This window comes from Eurypyga helias, unplaced genomic scaffold (assembly GCF_000690775.1).
Source record: "Eurypyga helias isolate BGI_N326 unplaced genomic scaffold, ASM69077v1 scaffold426, whole genome shotgun sequence".
Lineage (NCBI taxonomy): Eukaryota > Metazoa > Chordata > Aves > Eurypygiformes > Eurypygidae > Eurypyga > Eurypyga helias.
Window position 1 is genome coordinate 37,281 of NW_010258445.1, and position 21,438 is coordinate 58,718.

At 50.0% G+C, this 21,438-nt stretch overlaps 1 protein-coding gene across 1 annotated transcript in view; it reads left to right on the forward strand.

The window, feature by feature from the left end:
- DYSF (dysferlin) overlaps positions 1-21,438 on the forward strand; it is a gene marked incomplete at its 5' end in the record, with an annotated part of 87,892 nt that overhangs the window by 34,616 nt on the left and 31,838 nt on the right. The window contains 4 exon segments of the mRNA XM_010154325.1: positions 15,512-15,610; positions 16,422-16,550; positions 17,222-17,377; positions 19,108-19,199. Of these exon segments, the coding sequence (XP_010152627.1) occupies positions 15,512-15,610; positions 16,422-16,550; positions 17,222-17,377; positions 19,108-19,199 (476 nt within the window).

A 21,438-nucleotide genomic window follows, 5' to 3' on the forward strand; every position in this document is an offset into this window, starting at 1 on the left:
CAGTGCCGGGTGGAGGGGACTTTTCCCAAGGGCAGGGAGTGACAGGACAAGTGGTAATGGGATTAAACTGAAATAAGGAGACTGAGATGGACATCAGGAAGAAGTTCTTCCCGCAGAGGGTGGGGAGGCACTGGGACAGGTTGCCCAGAGAAGCTGTGGATTCCCCATCCCTGGAAGTGTCCAAGGCCAGGCTGGATGAGGCTTGGAGCAACCTGGTCTAGTGGAAGGTGTCCCTGCCCATGGCAGGGGGGTTGGAACTGGATGGGCTTTAAGGTCCCTTCCCACCCAAACCGTTCTGTGAGTCTATAATTCTGTTTTGAGGGTGGAGAATGTGTGTGAAGGATGGGAAGGTGCTACCTGGCACTAAAGAGCGGACGGGCTTTGTTTTAGCTGTGGTCTGAGACCCTCAACAGAGGCTTTCTCTGGCCCCCTCCTGACCCACAGGTGGGGCAGCAATGGGTGGACTGGTTTTGCTTTTGCAACCACAGCATACTGCAAAGACATAATTTCTTAATTTTTAACAGAAAAATCTACCCAACTTTCAATTTGGTTTGACTTTTTTTTTTCCATATTCTGAAATTTACAGTTTAAACCCTTCCCCTTTCCTTTTTTTTGGGTCAATTTTCAGTAAAAATATGGTGGTGTGTAGCAAAAAAACCAACCTGCAGTATGTCTGATGTTTAATACTGCTCTTGGAGAGCACCAGAACAACCATGTCCACACCGGGGCTGTACTGCTTGATCCTCATTCTTCTCCTTCTCATTCTTCTCCTTCTCTTGTGACTTTGGTGGAGGTAACAAGTGAGAAATGCAATTCCCTCTGGGAAACCAGGGTTTTGACCCAAATTTGCCTTCTCGTGGGGAGCCAGCACAGCTGGGACTTGGGCTGGGTACCGCGATGTTGGGTGAGGTGGGCACTAATTACCTTTTTACTCTGCTTAATGGAAATTCCCCTGCTTTGTTTTGCCAGCAGTTTATTAACCCGGTGGTTCCTTTTTTGAGGGAGATGGTGGTGGTGGAATTTTCCTCCCATAAATACCCGTTACGAGAGCCACAGGCTCTGCTGGGTGCAGAGAGGGGACTGCGGCCACCACGGGACCCCAGCCTGGGGCTCGACGTGGGGCCGGGGTCCTCTATGAACCGGTGATGAAGGTGCCTGGCTAAGGTTACGCTGGATATTCGTGCTCTGTGGGGCTGGTGGGACTCCCAGTTTGCACCATTGCCTCCACCTTGCCGTACGGGCAGGGTGGGGCAGCACCCTGGAGTGCCCCCCCCCCATGGCATGGACTGGGGTGGTCCCTGACTGCAGGGGATGCTCTGCTGTGACCACTTGGAATGCTCTGACCTGTTTGCCATGGCTTTTTTTCAGGAAAAGGCACCCCTTTCTCGACAATTTTACAGATTTTTTCTTTTCTTTAGGTGCTTTATTTTCTTGGGGGGGGAAATCAAGAATGTTTTCATGTTAATTTTGCAGCACTTCATTCCCTTTCAGTGCTTCCCCCTGGGACCCATTTGCTGTTTCCCTGTTTTCCCCAGGTTATGTTGCACCTGGAGGGGAGGGCAAGGCAAGAAAGAAACCGAGGGCTCACATTCTTCTTTGAGCTGCACAAATGGCAGAATTTCAATTGTCTTTTGGCTCCCACTTTTTTAATTGCAGTTATTTTTGAAAAGAGAATGAAAAATTGTCCTTCAAAGTTCTTTTTTCCCCCATCTTTTGATGAGTGTTAAACGTGAAAGTGCTTTTTGGTGTCAGGAGGTGTGCAAGGCAGAGACTGTAGATGCCGTGTAGACACGTGCACTGAACCAACCAAGATGTAGGTGTCTGGGTTGACTTTTATCAGGGCACTGTGTCTGGGGCACTGGGCATGGCCCTGGAAGTGCAAATCTATCCCTGTGGCTGCCAGTGTGGGTTTTCCTATTGATTCCTCGGGATGGATCATCATCCCGTTGACACCTGCATTTGAAGAGTCAAAGGTGCAAACCTCCACCACTGCTGAGGGGGTGCCTTAGCCCTCTTCATTGCTGGGGGACCTCTTGGAGATGCTGACCCAGAGATGAACCTGCTGACCCCGTCACTGGATCTGGCCTGCTCCCCCCCACATCTCCTCCCACCCTGGCACAAGCAGCTCCAGCAGGAGGGGCCAAGAGAGACCTGCCCCAAGGGCCAAGGGAACCTGTTCCAGATGTCTGGACTCGCTCAGGGCCAGGCTGGTGGCTTCCCCGTGTGCAGGTTGTGAAGGGAAGAAGGGAAGTAGGGTCCTTGACCCTCCTCCAACTCCTATCCTTTCCAAAACTTTGCTCTGGATGCTCTTGTCCAAACACTTTCTGCTCTTTACCAGTTTTTTAAAGTCAGTATCTGTGTTCCCGCCAAGCTGTTGGCATGCCAGATCCAGGTCTATCTATCTGTCTTTTGAATTACACCCTGCCACTCATCCTTCTTTGGAAATTTGTGTGCTTTCTATCCGAATTCATGGAAAAATCTGCTTCCTTGGCTCTGAAGTTCTTCACACAGACTTTGGGTTGTTCCTTGTCCTGTAGAGACCCATACATGGACCAATGCTTCATCCTCGGTACAGCTGGCTCTCCATTCACTACTTGCTTTGAAAATTTGGACCACCATTGTGTCTGCAGCAGGTTGGGATCCATCGTAGGGACCTTGTGTGTCCTCAGCAGCAGGGACATGACTTGGCTAGAGTCAGAGCTCTGCAACCCAGAGGTGGCTGTTGGTGGCTCTAGTGGCTAGGGTCTCATTTGACATGAAGAAATGAGATTTCCTACCAGTCTGGAGGCAAAAGAGGTATTTTTGGAAGGTGACAACCAAAAGATAGGGCCCCTGTCAGGGAACAGAGGGCTGTTGGCAGCTGGACCCTCAGTGTTTCTCTGCCACTCGTTGCCTCTCGGTGGAGGTGAGGACCTGTCACCACCCTGGAGATGTTGCAGAGCTGGATTTGGGGCTGATGTTGGGGGAAGATGCATCTTCCTGCAGCTTGTGTTCCTCTCTTTGTGCTGCCAGTGCCATGGGCACGGAACATCACAGTGTGAGTCCCAGCAGGGAGGAAGCCATGGTCCTGGTTGGTGTTGGGATGGAGAAGTTGGTGACGGGTGATCCTCTGTGAGGTCCGTAAGGCTTGCCACATGGTCTGGCTGTTCCAAAGTCCTTCCAGAGCCTTGCCTGCAGGTGATCCAGGTGTCTTTTCCTTCTTGGTACTTGCTCCCCTGGGCAGCTTTTGGCTGGTATGTGCAGAGGAAGAGCTGTCTGTAAGAAATCCCAGACCCATTCCTGTGTGCAGACCTCACCATTAGGGGACGCAGGCTTGGTCCAACAATTAGCAAAGCATCCAGGAAGGCATTTAAGGGCAGTGGGTAGAGAGGAAGAGAGTTAAAAACCTTCTGGCCTCCAAGAAAGCCTGTGAGGAAGAGGAGGGCTGTGGCAACGAGTGATGGAGGTGAAGGTAAAAGCACCTCTGGCCTCGCTGAAACAAGGTCTGTCAGTTGAAAAGTGAAGCGAGGTGAGCTCTTGCTCATGTTTGACTTTCCTTTGGCCAAAATAAATGACACCACAGATTGCATTATGTAATTTTAAATTTGTTTTAAATATAACCATTAAAGGTCAGAAAAATATTTCCCTAGTGATGTCCCAGAACTGAAGGCAGGGCCTTCTTCCCCAGAAATAGTCACGGGTGACAGAGTAATGAGCCGGGTTTCCTGTGATGCTCCCGAGGCTGGTACGGGTGGAGCCGCTCAGCTTTTCCCTCCGAGGTCAACAGGGCTCTGTGGGGCTGCGTCCCTCGCAGGCACTTCACCCTAGTGTTACAAAACCCACTCAAATCAGTCTTTTGGGGACAAAAGCTACGGATTGGGGACACACACCCACTTTATAGAGGTGTACCCAGCTTTTGCTGCTGGGGGGGCTGCTTCCCCGTGGCGCTGGATCGGCACGGGGGCTGCAGAGGTCCCGGAGGAAGGAGTGAGGTGTGCAGCTGGAGGGACCCCAGCTCTGCTATAAATACTTGGTTCCCTGTGGCAGTTTAAAGCCTGTTGAAAACATCTACAAACCCGGGTCAAACTTGGGGAACAGTCTAAACGGGAGGGGAAAGGACGAGAAGGGGGAGAGGGATGTGGCAAAGCCAAAACACGCTGCTGCAGCGGTTTCGAAGTGGAAGACTCTGACATTTCTTTACTGAAACAAACATTTCGCAAACAAAACACCCAGAAATGAATTGAATTACTCAGTTTGACCCCAGATTCATTCTTCTCTGTTTGTTTGTTTGTCTTTTATTTTTTGCCCTTTGTTTGGGGAGTGGAGGGAGCTTGTTCCTGGAAAGCCAAACCAAAATTCCCAACATCTCCCTCCCTAACCACTAGATTTTGGCCCTGATTGCTGTTTCTCCCATGTTCACCATTTCCTGGTGGTGGACATGAGTTGGGGTGACTTTTGCTTAGGTGGTCTGCCATCAGGGTCCCTCCACCCTCCTCTGCTCCCCTCAGGGGCCAAGTTTGGAGGGTGAAGGAGGAGACCCAGTCTGCAGTGGCTGTCTTAGTCCTTCTTCCTGGGAAAGGGGATGGATCCCGGGTTAGGAGCCCATGCCCAGGGCTGCAGTCTCCATACCGCCTGCTCTTCCAGTGGTGTCCTTGGAAGCAAGAGGCAGGATTGTTCCTGCCCGCGCATGTGTGCATGGGTGTGTTTCATTGTGTGGCTCCAAAGCCTTTCTCCCTCCTTGCCAAGCCTGGCTTTGGTCCCTCCTCTGATGGATGGCTGGAACAAAGGATCACTTTGTTGTCCTCATCTGAAACAGAGAAAACAAACAGACGTGAAACCCCTGTGCTCTGAGGCTGTTGAGTGTGTTGTCCATCTCGTCCAAGTGGGGTGAGCAGTTCAGCCCGAGGTCTGTTTAAAACAAGTTTATGTGCACATGAACTGCAAACCTCACGGTTACCCAGTGCAAAGAAAAGCAGCTCCTAAACTCATAGAAAGGCAGTTTTTCTGTAGCAGGATGTCCTGGGCTAAACCTTTCAGGTTTGCTTCTCTGGGAGGGTGCCCTCAGAGTAGGATTTTGCAAGAGATGAGCATGCGCTCCTGGGTGATCCTGGTGTGGATCTGCCTGAATTCCTGCCCACTATGCACCCACAGCCTCCCCTTGTTCTTGGTGCTCTTTCCTGTGCCCTTGTTACCATGGGAAGCAGGACGGGAAGGACAACTGCGAGCCCCAATGGATGAGCAGATATTTGTTTCTTCTGATAAAGTAGTCACAAGGGAGCTGTTTCCCAGTAGCCTCCGAGAGGGATTTCTTCCTGGAGAGGGTGGGGAGGCACTGGCACTGATTGCCTGGAGAAGCTGTGGATGCCCCATCCCTGGAAGTGTCCAAGGCCAGGCTGGATGAGGCTTGGAGCAACCTGGTCTAGTGGAAGGTGTCCCTGCCCATGGCAGGGGGTGGGACTGGATGATCTTTAAGGTCCCTTCCAACCCAAACCATTCCATGATTCTATGAGGGTTCCATGGGTGTCCTAGTGGGAACTGAGCCTGGGGGGATCTTTCCTCCACGAAGCAGCTATAAATTCAGTGTTTTCAACTTGACCCAAGGTCTGATGCGTGTCTGGTTCGATGGGGTCAAAAGCAGTGCATGTGGGGAGCAGCCCGAGCTGGCGAGCAGGGGGAGCACTGTCGGGCTTGCCCTGATGCTTAAACCTAGCTATTTTCTGGCCAGAACACCTCATTTCTCCCCCTTCTCTATCTGGAAGGAAACATACCTTGCAAGACAGAAGCAGGGCAGGGGTAGGTGATGGCAGGTCTCGGTTTGCCAAGGACAAGCTGTGCTCGGCGTTTTCTTTGTACCAGAATTTGGTCCTGAGCTCTCCTCATCCTTTTATGTTAAAAACACCCTGGGTCAGACCCCTTCCTGGCTTCTGCGATGCATTTGGCAAGCCCTCAGCATCCTCAGGAGGAGAAGCTGTCCTGTGCTGGGGAACATTAACAGCTTTTCTGTAACATAGGGGTTTTGCTGCAGTTTCCCTTTAATACCTCATTTATTCTCTCCAACCGCTCAAACCCAGTCCTGTTTGACGAAAACTCAAACCCTGCTCTCGTGCCAAGGATACCTTATCCTGGGAGACCTCAACCTTATAATCCAGGGGAGGGGGAAAGCAGCACTCTTTGGGTTCATTCATTTTATTTCTCCTAAGTGGTGCTTTTTGCTGATGTATGTTAAACATTGTTTCTCTAACCCCATTGATAACTAATCATTTTAATTTGTAGCTTGCGGAGGGTATGACCAGCTCAGCATTAGTTAACATACCAGCTTCTCGGGCCCAGCCTCATGTATGTATTGCCTAATTTCTAACTTACTTGCTTGATTAATGTTTTTAATGAATGATGTGTGTGCATATATATATTTTTAAAGACCTGCAAAAATTGAGGCATCCCTTCGTGTGAAAGATCTCCTTGCTGTCCCAGAAAACGGGAAATTTCATCTTCCTACGGGTGTGTGTGCATTTCAGCAATGGATTTCCTTCATGCCAAAAAACGAGATCTATTTTGGGAGGGCGGGATGAGGAAGCTTCCTCCCTCCTCATCCTTGTGGATCGGGCAGAATTACACACATGCTCGAGGTCAGATGTCTTCCCACGGCTTCTCTGGGCATGCTGGCAGAGTCTGGTGGAGACTGTGTGTCCTGGGTTGCTGCAGGGGCATGGTTGTGGACTCTGTGGGGCTTCTGTGCCCCTCCATGTCCCCATGGGTCTTCTGCGCCCCTCCACGTCCCAGCTCAGGGACGGTGACAAGCCCTAGGCATCATGTTGGTGTAAGCTGAACTAAGAAAGTGTTGGCCTTCCACAAAAAGGAAGGTTTCACTACCCAATGAAGGTTTCATCCCATCAGCAGGACTTTGCACAGTCCTGGTTCTTGTAGGTGTACAGCCTGGTGCCCTCAAACCGTGGGGAGGGTGGAAATGCCTGAGCAGGGACAGATCCCTCCTCGCAAAGTGTCTCCTTCTCCCTTAGTGCGTTTTTCATAAGAAAATCAGAGGTTTGGTGTGTTCCTGGGTTTTGCAAGAAAGGCAGTGAAGCTGCTTTGCTTTCGCAGGGCTGACCCTCCAGAGGAGCAGTTCTCCATGCCCCAAATTCATCCCTAGCAGGGTTGTGACCCTGGGGCTCTTCATCCCTCTTAGATTCATCTTGATGCTGGCCCCTGAGCTATGGGACATGGGCTATTCCCACCAAGACCCGTGCACGTCCCTCCTGAGTGTTTCAGGCCAGAATTAGTCGCATTGCTTTCCACTCCTTCGCTGTAATGAACAGGGATGCTTTTCCACCGGCCGAGCCCGGAGCTGTGCCTTTGTGCTCCAGCCTGAGGTGTAAAACGCCGGTGAGTCAGCCCAGCCCTTTGGAAGAAGGTCAGCTCGGAGGTGTTATTTATACGGTGTCTTTGGGAGGAAACGTCTCCCTTGGAGGTCTCACCATACGGGATTGAAGGAAGGATGAGGTCGGCTTTCACTCGCTGCAAATAGAGTAAAAATGGAGCAGAGCATGTGGAGTGGGACATGGGCTGCAGCTTCATGGCAGCTGCCACTTTTCCTTGCAGAAGGCCCTGATGGGCATCGTTGTAGGTCCTGGCATAGGGTTGGAGCACGTTTAATGTCCAGCCTGTCCCTCCATAACGTATAGACGTGTGCTTTGTTGGCCCTACGTGCATCTGAAAGGGGCCTGCAAGAAAGCCGGGTTGAGGGTACTTTTTACAAGGGCCTGTAGTGATAAGACAAGGGGTAATGGGTTTAAATTGAAAAAGGGTAGATTTAGATTAGATATAAAGAAAAAATTCTTGCCGGAGAGAGTGGTGAGGCACTTCTTGGTGAGAGTGGTGGGACAGGTTGCCCAGAGAAACTGTGGATGCCCCATCCCTGGAAGTGTCCAAGGCCAGGCTGGATGAGGCTTGGAGCAACCTGGTCTAGTGGAAGGTGTCCCTGCCCGTGGCAGGGGGTGGGAGTGGGTGGGCTTTAAGGTGCCTTCAACCCAAACAGTTCTATGATTCCATGATCTCTCCAGTATCTCCTTTATCCTTTGCACCCACAAATTATTGTTCGTAGATGCGGCTTCCTGCCTCACAGAGAGAAGACAGAAGGGTGACTGTGCTGGGATGCGGAGTACAGGAACAAAAGCTCCATAAATGCCCTCCCCCATCCTGCTGTTCATCAGCATCTTTAATTTAAGTGAATATGATTTTGGTTTAGCTCAAACAAAATTTTACCCAAAAAACCCTTCAAAACCCTCCCCCAAAACCAAAAAAGCTGCAAACCATTAATTTAAAATAAAAGCAACAGAATATTAGGCAGTAATAAATAGGCCTTCACTAGGACCCTACAAGAATGTGCTTAAATATAATAAACCTCCTGTCGTGGAATGCTGCTGATGCCTTATGGGGAAAACCATCCTGTTTTGGGAAGCGTATCACCAAGACGGCCCGTGCACATCTTCCTTCCCCTCTCCTCCTTTATAGCTGGGGAGCTTTGCTTGAAAACAGGAGCTGTGGAATGAGGCATAGGGGCTGCAGCTGGTTAAATATTAGGAAAAAAGCTTTTACAGCCAAAAAAATCCAGCCCAGTGTGGAGCGTGCAAGGGAGCTCCTGAACTTCCCCAGGTTCTGCCTCCGACCGTGGCGTTAATGAGCTGGAGGAGGGAGAATGTGGTGGGAGGCTGTGACTTGCCCTGCATGGAGAGCTGAGCTTGCAGATCAGCCTGCCCGTCTCCTCGGTGGAGTGCACGAGAGGCTTCCCCCTCCCCACCTTCACCTCCAGTGTGTGGGTTTTCTGCCTCCCCAGCAGCATGGCCTCAGTCTGCTGAGAAAACCTTGAAGAACCCCAGACCCACAAACAGCTCTGGAAAATGGGGCAGGCATTGCCAGGGGGGCCCAGAGAGCCACGGCGGAGGGCAATGGGCATCGCCTCTGCTCCCTGTGGCAGTGATCCTCTACACCTACCTGGGGGTTAAAGGCTGGGGAGAAGGGATAGTGTGGTGGGGGTGTCGGGTCAGGGCTGCCAGAGCTGATGCTTCAGGGTCTGCCTGCAGCCTGCAAGAATCCAAACACTTAATCCGCTATTGTTTATAACCTCGTTCACAAACCCTTTTTATTCTGGCCTCTCTTCGCACTCCCCTGGTGCTGCTGTTGCCAAAGCGCTCCTAGACAAAGTCAGGAGTTGGCCCTTCGTCCCTCTCTTGCCCCTCCTGAGAACCCTTGGCATAAGCAAAGGAGATGATTTTGCAACACCGACATCTCGTAGACCCACCTCTCTGCTCCAGATCTGTCCCCTTCCCGCTGCGTTGAAATCCTGGCTCATCCCTCTGGAGTTCAACTGATTCCATCACGTTCAAAGGGTGAGAGACTCATGACTTCTTAAAATGTCAAAATAAGCTCTTTCGTGAGCCATTCCGCTCTCCCTGCCTGGGAGAAGCACTCTGTAATTATCCACAAATCCCCCTCTGTAATTATCCACAAGATCCCCTCTTTGTTGCCCTGTAAATCCCTTTTTCCAGCTGTCAAACCTTCCCAAGAAGTCAGGTCAGAGCACCTCGTGTCTCAGGTCCCACGCTGCAGCACCCTGTCACCCCTGGGCTTGGTCAGTGTCCCCCTGAAGCTCCCCAAGCCCAGGAGGTGCCATGTCCGTGCCCCGGCCGCGATGCCCACCAGAGCCGACCTGAGAGAGGTCCTGATGAGACCCCGGTGAGCTGATTTCCCTGAATCTGGGACCTGTGGTCTGGTTTTGATATCTGCCTTAAGAGCAATATTTAAATGGAAGCTCTTTGGGGCAGTTTCCCATCCTCCTCCTTTTCTACAGAGCAAAGCACAATGGATGCTGAATCCCGAGTGGAGTCCCAGGGCGTAATAATAACAGACTGTTATTGATTCATTGTAAGGGCAAGAGGAAAAACCAGAAATGCTTCTGAAAATTCACTTTAAAATGTAGGTAGATAGAGCTGGGAATTATCAGAAAGCTGCTTGTGCAAGCAAGGAATAAGCAGGGTGTATCTGGGGAGGATACGGTGCATCAGGGCCAACAAGGAAGCTGGGGGAGACTTGTCCCAAGGGCAGGGAGTGACAGGACAAGGGGTAACGGGGTTAAATGAAAAGAGGGAGATTGAGATGGGACATCAGGAAGAAATTCTTCCCGCAGAGGGTGGGGGAGCACTGGGACAGGTTGCCCAGAGAAGCTGTGGATGCCCCATCCCTGGAAGTGTCCAAGGCCAGGCTGGATGAGGCTTGGAGCAACCTGGTCTAGTGGAAGGTGTCCCTGCCCATGGCAGGGGGTGGGACTGGGTGGGCTTTAGGGTCCCTTCCAACCCAAACCATTCTGTGATTCTGTGATTTTGCAAAGCACCTGTTGGCCACCAAGGGGCTTTGAGGGTCCTAATCCCCTTTGGCAGGGTGTCCTCGTGCATGTCTTCTCACCCCTGCTCAGGGTCGAAGGGACAAACAGGCTCCTTCTCCTGGGAAGTACAAATGAGCTTTCAAGTCCTGTTGAATGAAAATGTGGGGTTAGTGTGAAAACCCCGACAGGGGTGGGAGGGAGGACCCCCTGCATGGTTAATGCCCATTGAACTCCTGCATCCCCAGCTGTGGAATGGTCTGGCCAGATGTGCTCTCCACCAGCCTGAGCTTGCTGGAGCGGTAGCAGGAGTCAGGCAGTCCATGAGCATCTCCCAGGGGAGAGGAGCTCGGGAAGAGCCCTCAGACACCTCAGAGCTATGAAACTGCAATGAGGAGCCTCTGCTCTCCCCTGGGATGCACTATAAGGTGTTTTCTATGCAGTTGTTGGTACCATTATTTTGGCTTGCGATGCTTGGGTTGAAAGAAATACAAATAACCCGTCAAACAACAAGTTAGCAAAGCTAACCCCAGCCAAAAAAAAAAAGAAAAAGTCAAAATCTGTAAACTATTTGGAATAATTGGTTATTTGCTGTGTTTGCTAGTTCCAAATCAGAGCACATATTTTACGGCTTATCCTGTTACTGTTAGTTGGAAGAGGTCTTGGTGTTGGGTATCTCCTGAGTCCCCACCCCTCTCTGCAGCCCAGCGTTGCCCTCCGGTGTCATTTTTACCTCCCAGCAATTCATGCCTGCTCGGGGGTGGCCCACCACTGCTACAGCTGATGGGTGAAAGCCCTCCCTGACCTTTCAGCATGGCAAGCTGGCTTTCTACCAGCCAGGGTGGCAGCGAAAAGCGGCCCCAGATATAAGCCAGAGGAAAACTGGTGGCAAGAGGGTACATGGGTGGCTGCCTTTGGCTGAACATGGCTAAATGTGAACATGTCTAAATGTAGGCTGATTGAGCTGGTTGGAAAAAACCCACTGAAAACCAGGAGTTTTGTCCACTTCTGAGCAAAATTAATGGTTTGGTGAAAAAAAAAACCTTGAAAGAGCCTTAAATGGATAATTTCTCTTTATGAACATCTGACAGTTCACACCTTGAGGGCTAAGGGAAGGATAAGCCACATCCTCTTGTAGCCTCCCTGCATGTGGTTGTCTCCTCCTCCCTCCAGCGTTGCTCTCTGCTGCTCAGAGCTGCTGCAGGTCCGTGGGATAGGTCGAAGGAACCAGGGAGAAACACCAGATTAACCCACAGACAGATGCATCTTGGGAAGAGGTGGGAATTCAAGGACATGGGGAGGTTGATAGCATGAAAAAGGCTTCCCCCCAAGCTCCCGGGGATTGGCAGGCATCTCCCAAGCCCAGTTTATGACACCTCCACTCCAGTGTCTTGGGCAGGGCATGGCATCCTAGCAGGAAAAATCTGCTTTTTCCTGCCTCCCAGGCACTTCTGCAACGGCTCTTTGTCTGGATCTGTAGGTGATGGAGCCCGTTGGGCAGCAGGGGCGGACGTGCCTCCCCAGCACGGGGATAGCTGGCACCTTGCTGGGGCGGTGGGTGGCTGGGGGGCTGCATTACAGCCGTTTCATTGCAGAACCACCCCGAGGATGCATCCCACCGCCGCTCCATTTCCAGCCCGGGCGTGCCGACCTCTGCAGCAATGCTCCACAGAGCAGCGCAGGGATTTAGGATGTGGTCGGAAAACCCTCAAGGAGCGCAGCTGCGGTCTTTAAAGACGTTTTTTTCTTCCCCAGCTGTTTGCTGTGGCGTCTCCACTGGAGTTTTCTGTGCCCATGGGAGGGCAGGGCAGGGTGAGTTTAGCCGGGTAACGAGCTGAGCTGACCAGGCTGCCTTTGCGCCGGAGCAGATGGGGATGCTGATACCACACGCTCCGAGGCCGAGATTTAGGGTGTCATCTCCTGCACAAGCACGGTAACAAACAGCTGGGGAGCCCCGTCTGTACATGTCCAAGCTGTTTCTGGAGGGATCTTCTCATCCCAGCTGCAGAGCTTTCCCACAGCAGGAAATCTGCCTCCCAGATGTGAGGTGCATCTGAGACCAAGGCAGTGGCTTAGCTTCTTTAGAGGTGGTATTTATTATTGCTATAATTATCTATATTCCCACAGGGAAGGGTGTGTAATCGCTAGGAGAGTTAGCATAAGTATTAAACATCAGTTGGCTCATGCCTGCTCTGCTCTCCTGGCTTTGCTGTCTGGGCGTTCGCCTCTCCGTGCCTCAGTTTCCCCCACATGTAAGGTGATGATGATCAGGACTAACTTTCACCAGAAGCCAACATGTCCATTGCGTAGCAACTTCCCAGGCTTCCTCACCTCCTTTTGCTCCAGACTGGAATGGCCATTCCAATATATTCTGTGAAAACTGGGTTTTGCTGGACAAGATCAGCCTCTTGCTATTCCCATCTGGGAACACATCTGATGGGATGGGCTTGCAGTTGCAGGAAACCCTGGGTAGGGTGGGCGAAAATTGCTCTGGCTCAGTCTCCCTGACAAAAATGAGGTTAAATACCAGTGTATTGTCCCCTGGGTGAAACAAAATGAGATTGAAAATACCTCGAGAGCTGCCAGGCTGACACAGGTCTGCATTTTGGGGTCCAGGGGAGGGAAGAACTTCAGTACCCTCAACAGCAATATGCATAGCCCTGGGTCCTACGTGGAGATCAGGCAGAGCTTAAACCTCTTCCCTGTTATCTGGAGGTGGCAAGTGAATGGCGGCTGCTGGCTCTGGTGAGGGCAAGGCCTGATCCAGAATGCCCTTAAGGCTGCGTCTGAGGAGCCTCCTTGACTTCAGAGGGATTTGCACACTCAGTTGAAGTTAAGCCTGTGTCTGAGTGCTTTAGCTGTGTCCAAGCCATAATCCCAGGAATGTTTCAAATAGGAACTTGCAGCTTGCTGGTGAAATTCTGGTTTTAAAGGCATTAAAAAAAAAAAAAAAATCTGAATTTCTTTCTTTTTGGAAACACTGTGCTTTTGGCCAGCAGACATTCGTTTCTTCTGGGATGTCCGCTTGGAAGGTGCTCTCCTGATGCCCCTTTCCTAGATGCTCATGCAGCTGCTGGAAAACTGATGAGATGGTCCCATTCAGGCTCTTGCCTGGTGGAATGGTCCTGATTCCATTTCTGTTGCTCCAGTGCTAAATGTTGACCTTCCCATTTTAGCAGAACCTGCCAAATCTGGGAACCCTGGAGCTTGAAAGGTCTTGAGTTCCGATCAGCACGGAATGGGAAAGTGTTTGCCATCCTGGCTCCAATCTTGGGGCCTTTGGGATGCAGGTGCCAGCCAACATTATGGTGGTCCCTGCTCTGTGGGAGCAGTGGTCGGGAGGGAAGAGGGAGTGAGCAGGGATGGGGAGACAGCACACCTTCCGATAACCATGACAGCAGCTCACTGAATCCGAGTGAGCTTCTCCCTAAGCCCAAATTTTAGCTGTCAATCACTTGATATGAAATTTATCTACGCATGATGTCCACCCGTGGACCTATGCCCCGTGGGGTCTCCATGCAGAAGTTGGAGAGGGGGTGCAGGATGCTCACGGTCCCTCAGCTGCCTGTGCCGGGGCTCAGGGCACAGACCCCAACTCTGAGGACTGTCCCATGCCACATCCAAGAGAAAATACCAGAGCTGATTTTTTGGCTATCGCCTGGTTGCTAAATGAAATCCCCGAATTCGATCGCTCTTGTGATGGAGCCATTGCTTTCCCTGCCTTTCTCATTCACGGCAAATGGATTAACATCCTTTGCTATTAACATTCCAGCTGCTCCCCTTGCCTCCTCTTTTTTTTTTTTTTCTCTTCCTTTTTTAAAAATTTGTAACACCAGTAGAAATCGGCAAAAAATATCTAACCAAATTCTTTGTCTTGGGGCTGCAGAAGATACCATGGGTAAGTCGTCAGATTAGTTTAAGTGCTTTCTGTGTAACTCAGTACCTGTGGAATGTCGTAATAAAGCCATGATGGTCAGAGTGTAGCTTTTTAAACAATAAAACAGGGGAAGCGATGAAAGGCAATTTTTTTTCAAAAAGAAAAAAAAAAGGGAAGCAGCAGAGGCCTCAGAGTTAATTTATGTAATATTTCTATTAAAAACAATGTCTATTCAAGACAGCCTGCACCGTTGGCTTAAAATATAAATCCAATAAACCTCTATTATGATTCCTCCATTAGGTCAGTGTGATGGAATTCTGTGGACTTCTAAAATAAGACATCATTATTTTTCAGGAATGTTTCATGAATCACAGTCAGAGCCCCTTCATCTTTGCTTGTATAAATTTCAAAAATGGTGCTCTTATTAAATATATACATTTGCCGAAGCCGGCAGCCGGCTTTCTTCTTGGATCAGCATCCTCGGAGCTGAAATCCAGTTTGCGGAGCAGATGAAGCAAATGCTCCTCCATGGCGTTGCGGCTGTGGGCTGTGAGGTTGCGAGGCTGAGGTTGCATGAGATTTGCCTGTTTCTTTGTAAAATTACAATGAGAAGAGAGTGAGGTTGCTCCTGAGGGAGGTGCAGTACCTGAGGATCTGTTTCTTTAGTGGAAGTATATGCATTTTATGCATTTATTCATTTGCTCATGTGCTTTGTTTGGATGGGGAGCTTGGGTGGTGCTGGGACACAAACCAGAAAGGCAAACCCCATCCCAGAAAACCCAAAACATTCCAGGCAAAGCCTAAATAGGGTCTGAGTTTAAGAGCAGTCCTCACATCCTCCCTGAATTTAAGGCTCAGGACCATGTTAGCACAAGAATTAATTCATCTCATCCCCTGTGTGGTCCTGCGCTGAGCTCCTGGGAAGACCACCACCCAAACTGCCCAAAATATGCCCCTAAAAACGCTGCAAATTTCTTATAATCTCATCCTCCCATGGAAAATCACCCTCTCCGCTGACAGATCTAGCTCCACGGTGCTGCTGCGGCTGCGACCACTGGATTAGGGCTGGAAACATCCCAAAAGCACCTTGAGACTGCGGAGTGAGGGTTGGGTTCACCATGGCTTCGTGGTCTCTGCAGGACAGAGAGCCCAAACCCAGGCTGGGCTGCGGGGTTGGTGCACGGGGTGGGAGGTCACCTCTAGCAATTCTGGGGGGTGCTGCTGTCACTGACCGTTGGGCTTTGCACGTGGAGATGTGTAACTCTGGTATCCCTTGCTGCCAGGAGGAAGAGTTCATTGACTGGTGGAGCAAATTCTATGCTTCCACGGGAGAGAGAGAAAAATGTGGCTGCTATTTAGAGAAGGGCTTTGACACCCTGAAGGTAAGTGGCCTTGGCTGGTTCAGGCTCGTTGAACCTGCAATCTCCATGATGTTTTTCCACAAACTGTGATTTTTTTTTTTTTTTTGGCATGTTTAGGCTTTTTTCTTTCTTCTGGGATGGGAAAAAACAAACAAACAAAGAAAAAACCCCAGAACAAAAATTAAAAAAAAAAAACCAAGCCCAAAACATTTTCCCCTGAGAGCAGGTACTTTTGTTTTTAAAAAAATAACCATTTTGAAAACTCAATTTTCTTTGTAAAATCCTTTCTGGTCACTTTCCACTTGGCAGCCTTCAAGAAATTTTTACTTCGATTCTAAGTGTCAGAGGAGGTGAAGAAATGCCACCCTGAAAGTGGTTTGGGAACAACAAGGAATGCCAGAGATTGCTTGGGGAAGAGGGAGATTTAAGTTCCCTGTAACAGGAATTGCTAAAGTTAACACAGGAGCCCAAATAGGACTAAAATGGGGAAGACCTTGCCGGGTATTAAGGAAAACATTCCCAGCAGAAAGGTCTCTTTGGCTGCTGAAAACTCCTCTGCAACACCTTGGCTTAGTCTGGGTCTTCCGTGATGTGCTGTTATTTGTTGTAGGGTTGCTCAAGGTCTGTTCTTCATCGCTGTCCTGGGGGGGGTGGGGGTGTGCAACAAGGGTGACAGGTCCCAGGACTCTGTCCCAGTGAGTGGTATTTCCCCCAGACTGAGGAGCTTGGGTCCAGTCTTGTCCCAGATCTTGCCCCAGGTCAGTGGGGACGTGCTGCTGGTCCTCCTCTGCCCAGCAGTCCCTCCCCTTGTCCCCCATCTCTCCCTCCCCAGGTCTACGAGACGGAACTGGAGAACGTGGAGGACTTTGAGCATCTCTCCGACTTCTGCCACACCTTCAAGCTGTATCGAGGCCGGTCGCAGGACTCGAACGATGACCCCTCGGTCGTGGGGGAGTTCAAGGTGTGATGGTCTCTCCACCTGTACCTGGGAACACACTCTGCAGGGTGGAAGGCCTTGATGCTGAGTGGGATGGTGCCAATTAACCATTTTTGGGTAGGACTTCAGTGAGAAATGGGCCATAAAAGTAGATCACTAGGTCCAGTCTGCGCAGGTCTGCTGCGCTCACCTCTTTGCTAGCTTGGAGACTCCACGACAGGGAAGTGGAAGAGGAGGAACAGGTTAGAGGGTCTCTGTGCAGAGGTAGAGTAGAGTTTGCACTGGTGTTGAAGCAAGGGTTGTCTGATACAGGTTGTATGGTACAGGCAGCTCACCACCCTGCTCCTGGCTCCCTCCACCACGCAGAGCCTGGCAGGACAAGGTCTGGTCTGGTAGGCAAAAGCGGGTCAGGATCTGGGCCCTGTTTGCAGCGCTGTAGTCGTTGTGGATGCCCCATCCCTGGAGACATTCAAGCTCAGGTTGGACAGGGCTCTGGGCAACCTGCTCCGGTTGAAGATGTCCCTGCTCACTGCAGAGGGGTTGGACGAGCACAGTGACCTTTAAAGGCCCCTTCCCACCAAAATCATTCTGTGATTCTACGCAATCACCCAGACTGTTGTTGCGAGCCAGCTCACACAAGACCCATCCGCACACGTGGGTGTGCAAACACAGCTGAACATGTCTGTCCTTCACAGGGTTCGTTCAAAATTTACCCTCTCCCGGATGATCCGCGAGTCCCCGTGCCACCTCGGCAGTTCCATCAACTCCCAGCCAGAGGACCCCAGGAGTGTCTTGTCAGGGTCTACGTCATCCGGGCCTTTGACCTCCAACCCAAGGACACTAATGGAAAGGTATCCTTCTGGGAAAAGATCTGCTGGACCTCAGTGCTGGCTTGTGGGGTGGGCTCTTTCAGCAGGTCAGCCCTAATGGGTCAAAATCTGGGTAGAGGGCTTAAAATTTAGAAACAATGGTGAGAGCAAGAAGGAGAAAGTCTACTCCTTCTTTCTGCCTCCATTCCAACACCTGGGAATCCCAAGAGCCAACTCTTCATCCATCCTGAGGGGTTTTTCAGTAGGGGTACTTAAAACAGCTCAGTGAGGGGTTTTTTTTCTTTTTTTTTTCTTTTTTTTTTTTTTAGCATTTTGGTGCCAAAAGAAACAAAATTATGTCTTTCACATGATTGCTTTTTTGCAAAGCTATGCCAGTCTGAAAGAAAAAATCACTGAAAAAAGAAAATCATATTGGTTCAAAAAGAAAAATGTGCATTATTTTCCCTTTGCAAAAAAAACCCCAAAAAAACCCCAACCCAAACCTCAGGGAAAAATCCTTCCTAACTCTCTTTGTTGCACTGGAAATTAGGGGAAAAGTGTGGGTTATATTTTAACATGTACAGAACAAAACTGTTTTCTAATCTGCCCAGTTTTTGGATATGGACTTGGAATGATAAAAATTTCCTGTAAGAGACTCCTGAAGATCAAAAAAAGAGGAGTAAAAAAATGCCTTTTTTACCCTGAAAACCGAAACCCATCCAAGTTTGATCCACAGTCTGTCCCTCTGTGCTGTGATGTCCCCTGAAGCTTGTCCCAGTCAAGCTGAGACAATGGGAGCCCTGGATGCCCAGTCCATCCTCACACTGCAGACCTTCCCCGAACACTGCTTTTCCATCCTTTGCTTCCGAAAAAAACCTGCAGGTCAAGGAAAAGTGATGAGAAACTTGGTCTTTGTGGGTTTTTTCCAGGCATCATAACTAGCCAATATCTTTGCTTTTTTCTTTTATTTTTACTTTCTATTGTGATCAAGGTTGGTGGGTCCCTCTAGGTACTGGACTCAAGCTGGGTGACATCTTCTACATGAAGTTGTGGTGGGTTTTTTTTCCTTTCCCCTGGCAAAAATGCTGACTTGAGTTAATTTAACCACTTTTCAAATTTATGCTTGTTTCCCGGAATAGTTTTACTTGTGAGAGAGAAGCCTAAATGCTTGCTAAAATATAAAAATATTTGATACAATTTTTAGATGCGCAACGAGTCTCTATGTTATTTTTAAAAATTTTTCCAGTTTGTTGCAGCATCTTGGAAATGAATGGTTTTGAGCCACATTTTTTTTTTGAAACAAAATGTTTTCCCTTTTGACATTTTAGTCCTCTGTATTTGTAAACCTATTTTTGATCAAACTTAAAAAATGATGACCTCTATGGAACCCCAAAATAGGTGACTCATATGAGAACAGGAACATCCCGAGGACTTCAGAGCAAGCCCATTCCATCGAAGAAGCCATAAGTAGTTTTTTTCGTGCTCTTTTATTGCTTTTCCACCTCATTCACCTCAGAAGGGCTTGGACTCTTGTCCTGCACTGCGGAGTGGTCCTTTGGTCATCCTCAAGAAGGAATTGAGGAGCAGGTAGCTCTTGCTGGCGGTCACGGGTGTGTAGTTAATGGTCAGACTGTCCTATCCTTGAAAACAGGCATTAGTCAAGGGTGGTGGAAGATCTCGCTTGCTGGGACAAGGAGAGGCAGTTATTCCTTCACCATCCATATTGGTGTGCAATGACTCTTGCCTCCATTTATTTTCACTCCCATCTTTAGTGCGATCCCTACGTGAAGATTTCAGTGGGAAAGAAATACATCAATGACCAAGAAAACTACCTTCCCTGTACGCTGGAGCCTGTCTTTGGAAAGTAAGTTTTGGTTCAATCTGTATTCCATGGGATTTTTTTAATGTCATATTGAGGGAATAGGGCTGGGCCAACCAGAGCTTCTCATTCCAACCTACGTTCAAGGCCAGGTTGGACGGGGCTCTGAGCAACCTGATCTAGTTGGAGATGTCCTTGCTTACTGCAGAAGGGTTGGACTAGGCAACCTTTTAAGGTCCCTTCCCACCCAAACTGCTCTGTGATTCCCTTGGCATGCTCTTGGCTCATGTCCAGCCAAGTAAGTCTGGCCTTGGCTCTGCCCTACCCACCGTGGCTCGTGCTCATCTTTCCTCTGCGACTTTGGAGCTGTGGAACATGGACTTGGTCTGTTCTGTCATCAATGGAAATGTCAGGAGGGTTGTTTATACCTGAGATTCCCCTGTGGAGGTGTCCGCCTCATCCCACTGATGGTAGAGAGAGTCTGGGGAAACTACTTCTTGGAGACCTGCTTGATTAGGCTGTGGCATAGGACACCACAAAATCAGATGCTCTGAAAAAGAATTATCTATAAACATGATATGGACTGGTTGTTTGTCTCGCAGCAGGGCCAGAGCTTGTGATAAAAGGCAAAAAGATAATGTTGTTTACAGAAAAGGGCATTTGTGACAGCTGGAAGGCACCATAAAGACCAGGGAAAGCAGAGGGAGGTAGAGCCTGGTGCTCAGCCTCTGTGTGTCAACAGGACTTTGGTCTCCTAGAAAACTGGGATTGGATGTCTGTGGTTATGCTTCAGTCGCAAACAGGGTCCAGCCCTACTCCACACGACGTCCAGCTGGTTTTCTTAGGCGGCTGACGCCACCTCAGGCTCTCAATGTCTTGACACCTTCCCAACAAAGCAAGACAGAGAGGGAGCTGCACCATCTGCGGGGATGGAGGAAAAGGGAGAGGGATGGGGAGGGTGCTAATGGTGAGTTTATGGCCATAAACAGGAAAACAGAAGGTTGAACCTGAACATGAGGAAACCCTTCTTCACTGAGGGTGAGAGAGCACTGAACAGGCTGCCCAGAGAGGGGGTGGAGTCCCTTTCCCTGGAGACTTCCCCAAGCTGCCTGGACTTGTTCCTGTGGGATCTGCTCTAGGGGATCCTGCTCTGCCAGGGGGTTGGATTACATGATCTCTAGAGGTCCCATCCAACCCCGACCACGCTGTGACTCTGTGAGACCTCAGAGGACAGCGTGCACTAGCCAAGCCCTTTAGTCCTGCCCAATGGAGATGGCATCTCTGCCTTCCCTACAGCGAACGCAAAGGGGTTGGTCCCCATGCAGCATGAGGGATCCCCGCTCTCCGGGAGCCAGGACCAACTGCTGGGTCACAGACCTGGTTGAGCCCAGCTAAGCGGAGCAAGCCCTCCTTTCCCAAGCCTGGCTCCCGGCCAGAGGCCGTCTAGACAGCGCGCTGCACCTCCCACCAGCTCTTTAAAGCGAGATGTAAAACCGAGGTCCTGGCTGCTGGCGGCTATTAAACCTCCCGTTTCACGAGCTTTTCCCTGGGCGGCTGGCTGCCGTCCAGCTTGAGCTAATTACTTTCTGCTGACCCCAGTTCCTCCTGCACTCTTAATTGGTGGCATAATCACTCACTTCCCCTCCTTAAAGGCTGCTGTGGGGTGGGTGCTGGCAGTGGAAATGGGCACGCTGTTTCTCCCCAGCATCTCCTGCCTTTCAGCAGCAGGTGGAGGGGTTTCTGAGGGTGCTGGGCCAGACCCAAACCCTCCTGATCACCCAGTCGTACCACCTTCCACATCGCCAGCATTTTGGTGCTTTGTCTCTGATTGTCTTTGATTTGAAGAGGGAGAAGAAGGTTTCCTCTTGGTTTATTTTATGGCAGTATGTGGGCTGTGGTGTAATGATGGAAGAGGAGACAGTAGAGAAGAAGGGTGCTTAGGCCTGGGAAGAGAGGACAAGGAGGCTTTGAGGGTCAGTCTCTGACCACAAGCTTGGCTGGGGCAGTTTTGGACATTTGCACTTTGGACTCAAAGAGCAGATGGTTTTCCAAAGCTGTCATTCCTCCTCCTTTCAAATTCCACGGCAATCGTGATTCCTGACTCTCACCTGTTTCTCTTTTTCCTTGGATATTGCGGTGACCACCATCACATCCAATTAGCAGATGGAGAGACTAAGCATGGGCGAAATGTGCTCGAGGATAATTCAACCAGGCAGAAATAAACCCACGGCATGCTTGCTTAGTTGCGTATCCACAAGCTAAACCAGTACAACACAGCACCAAT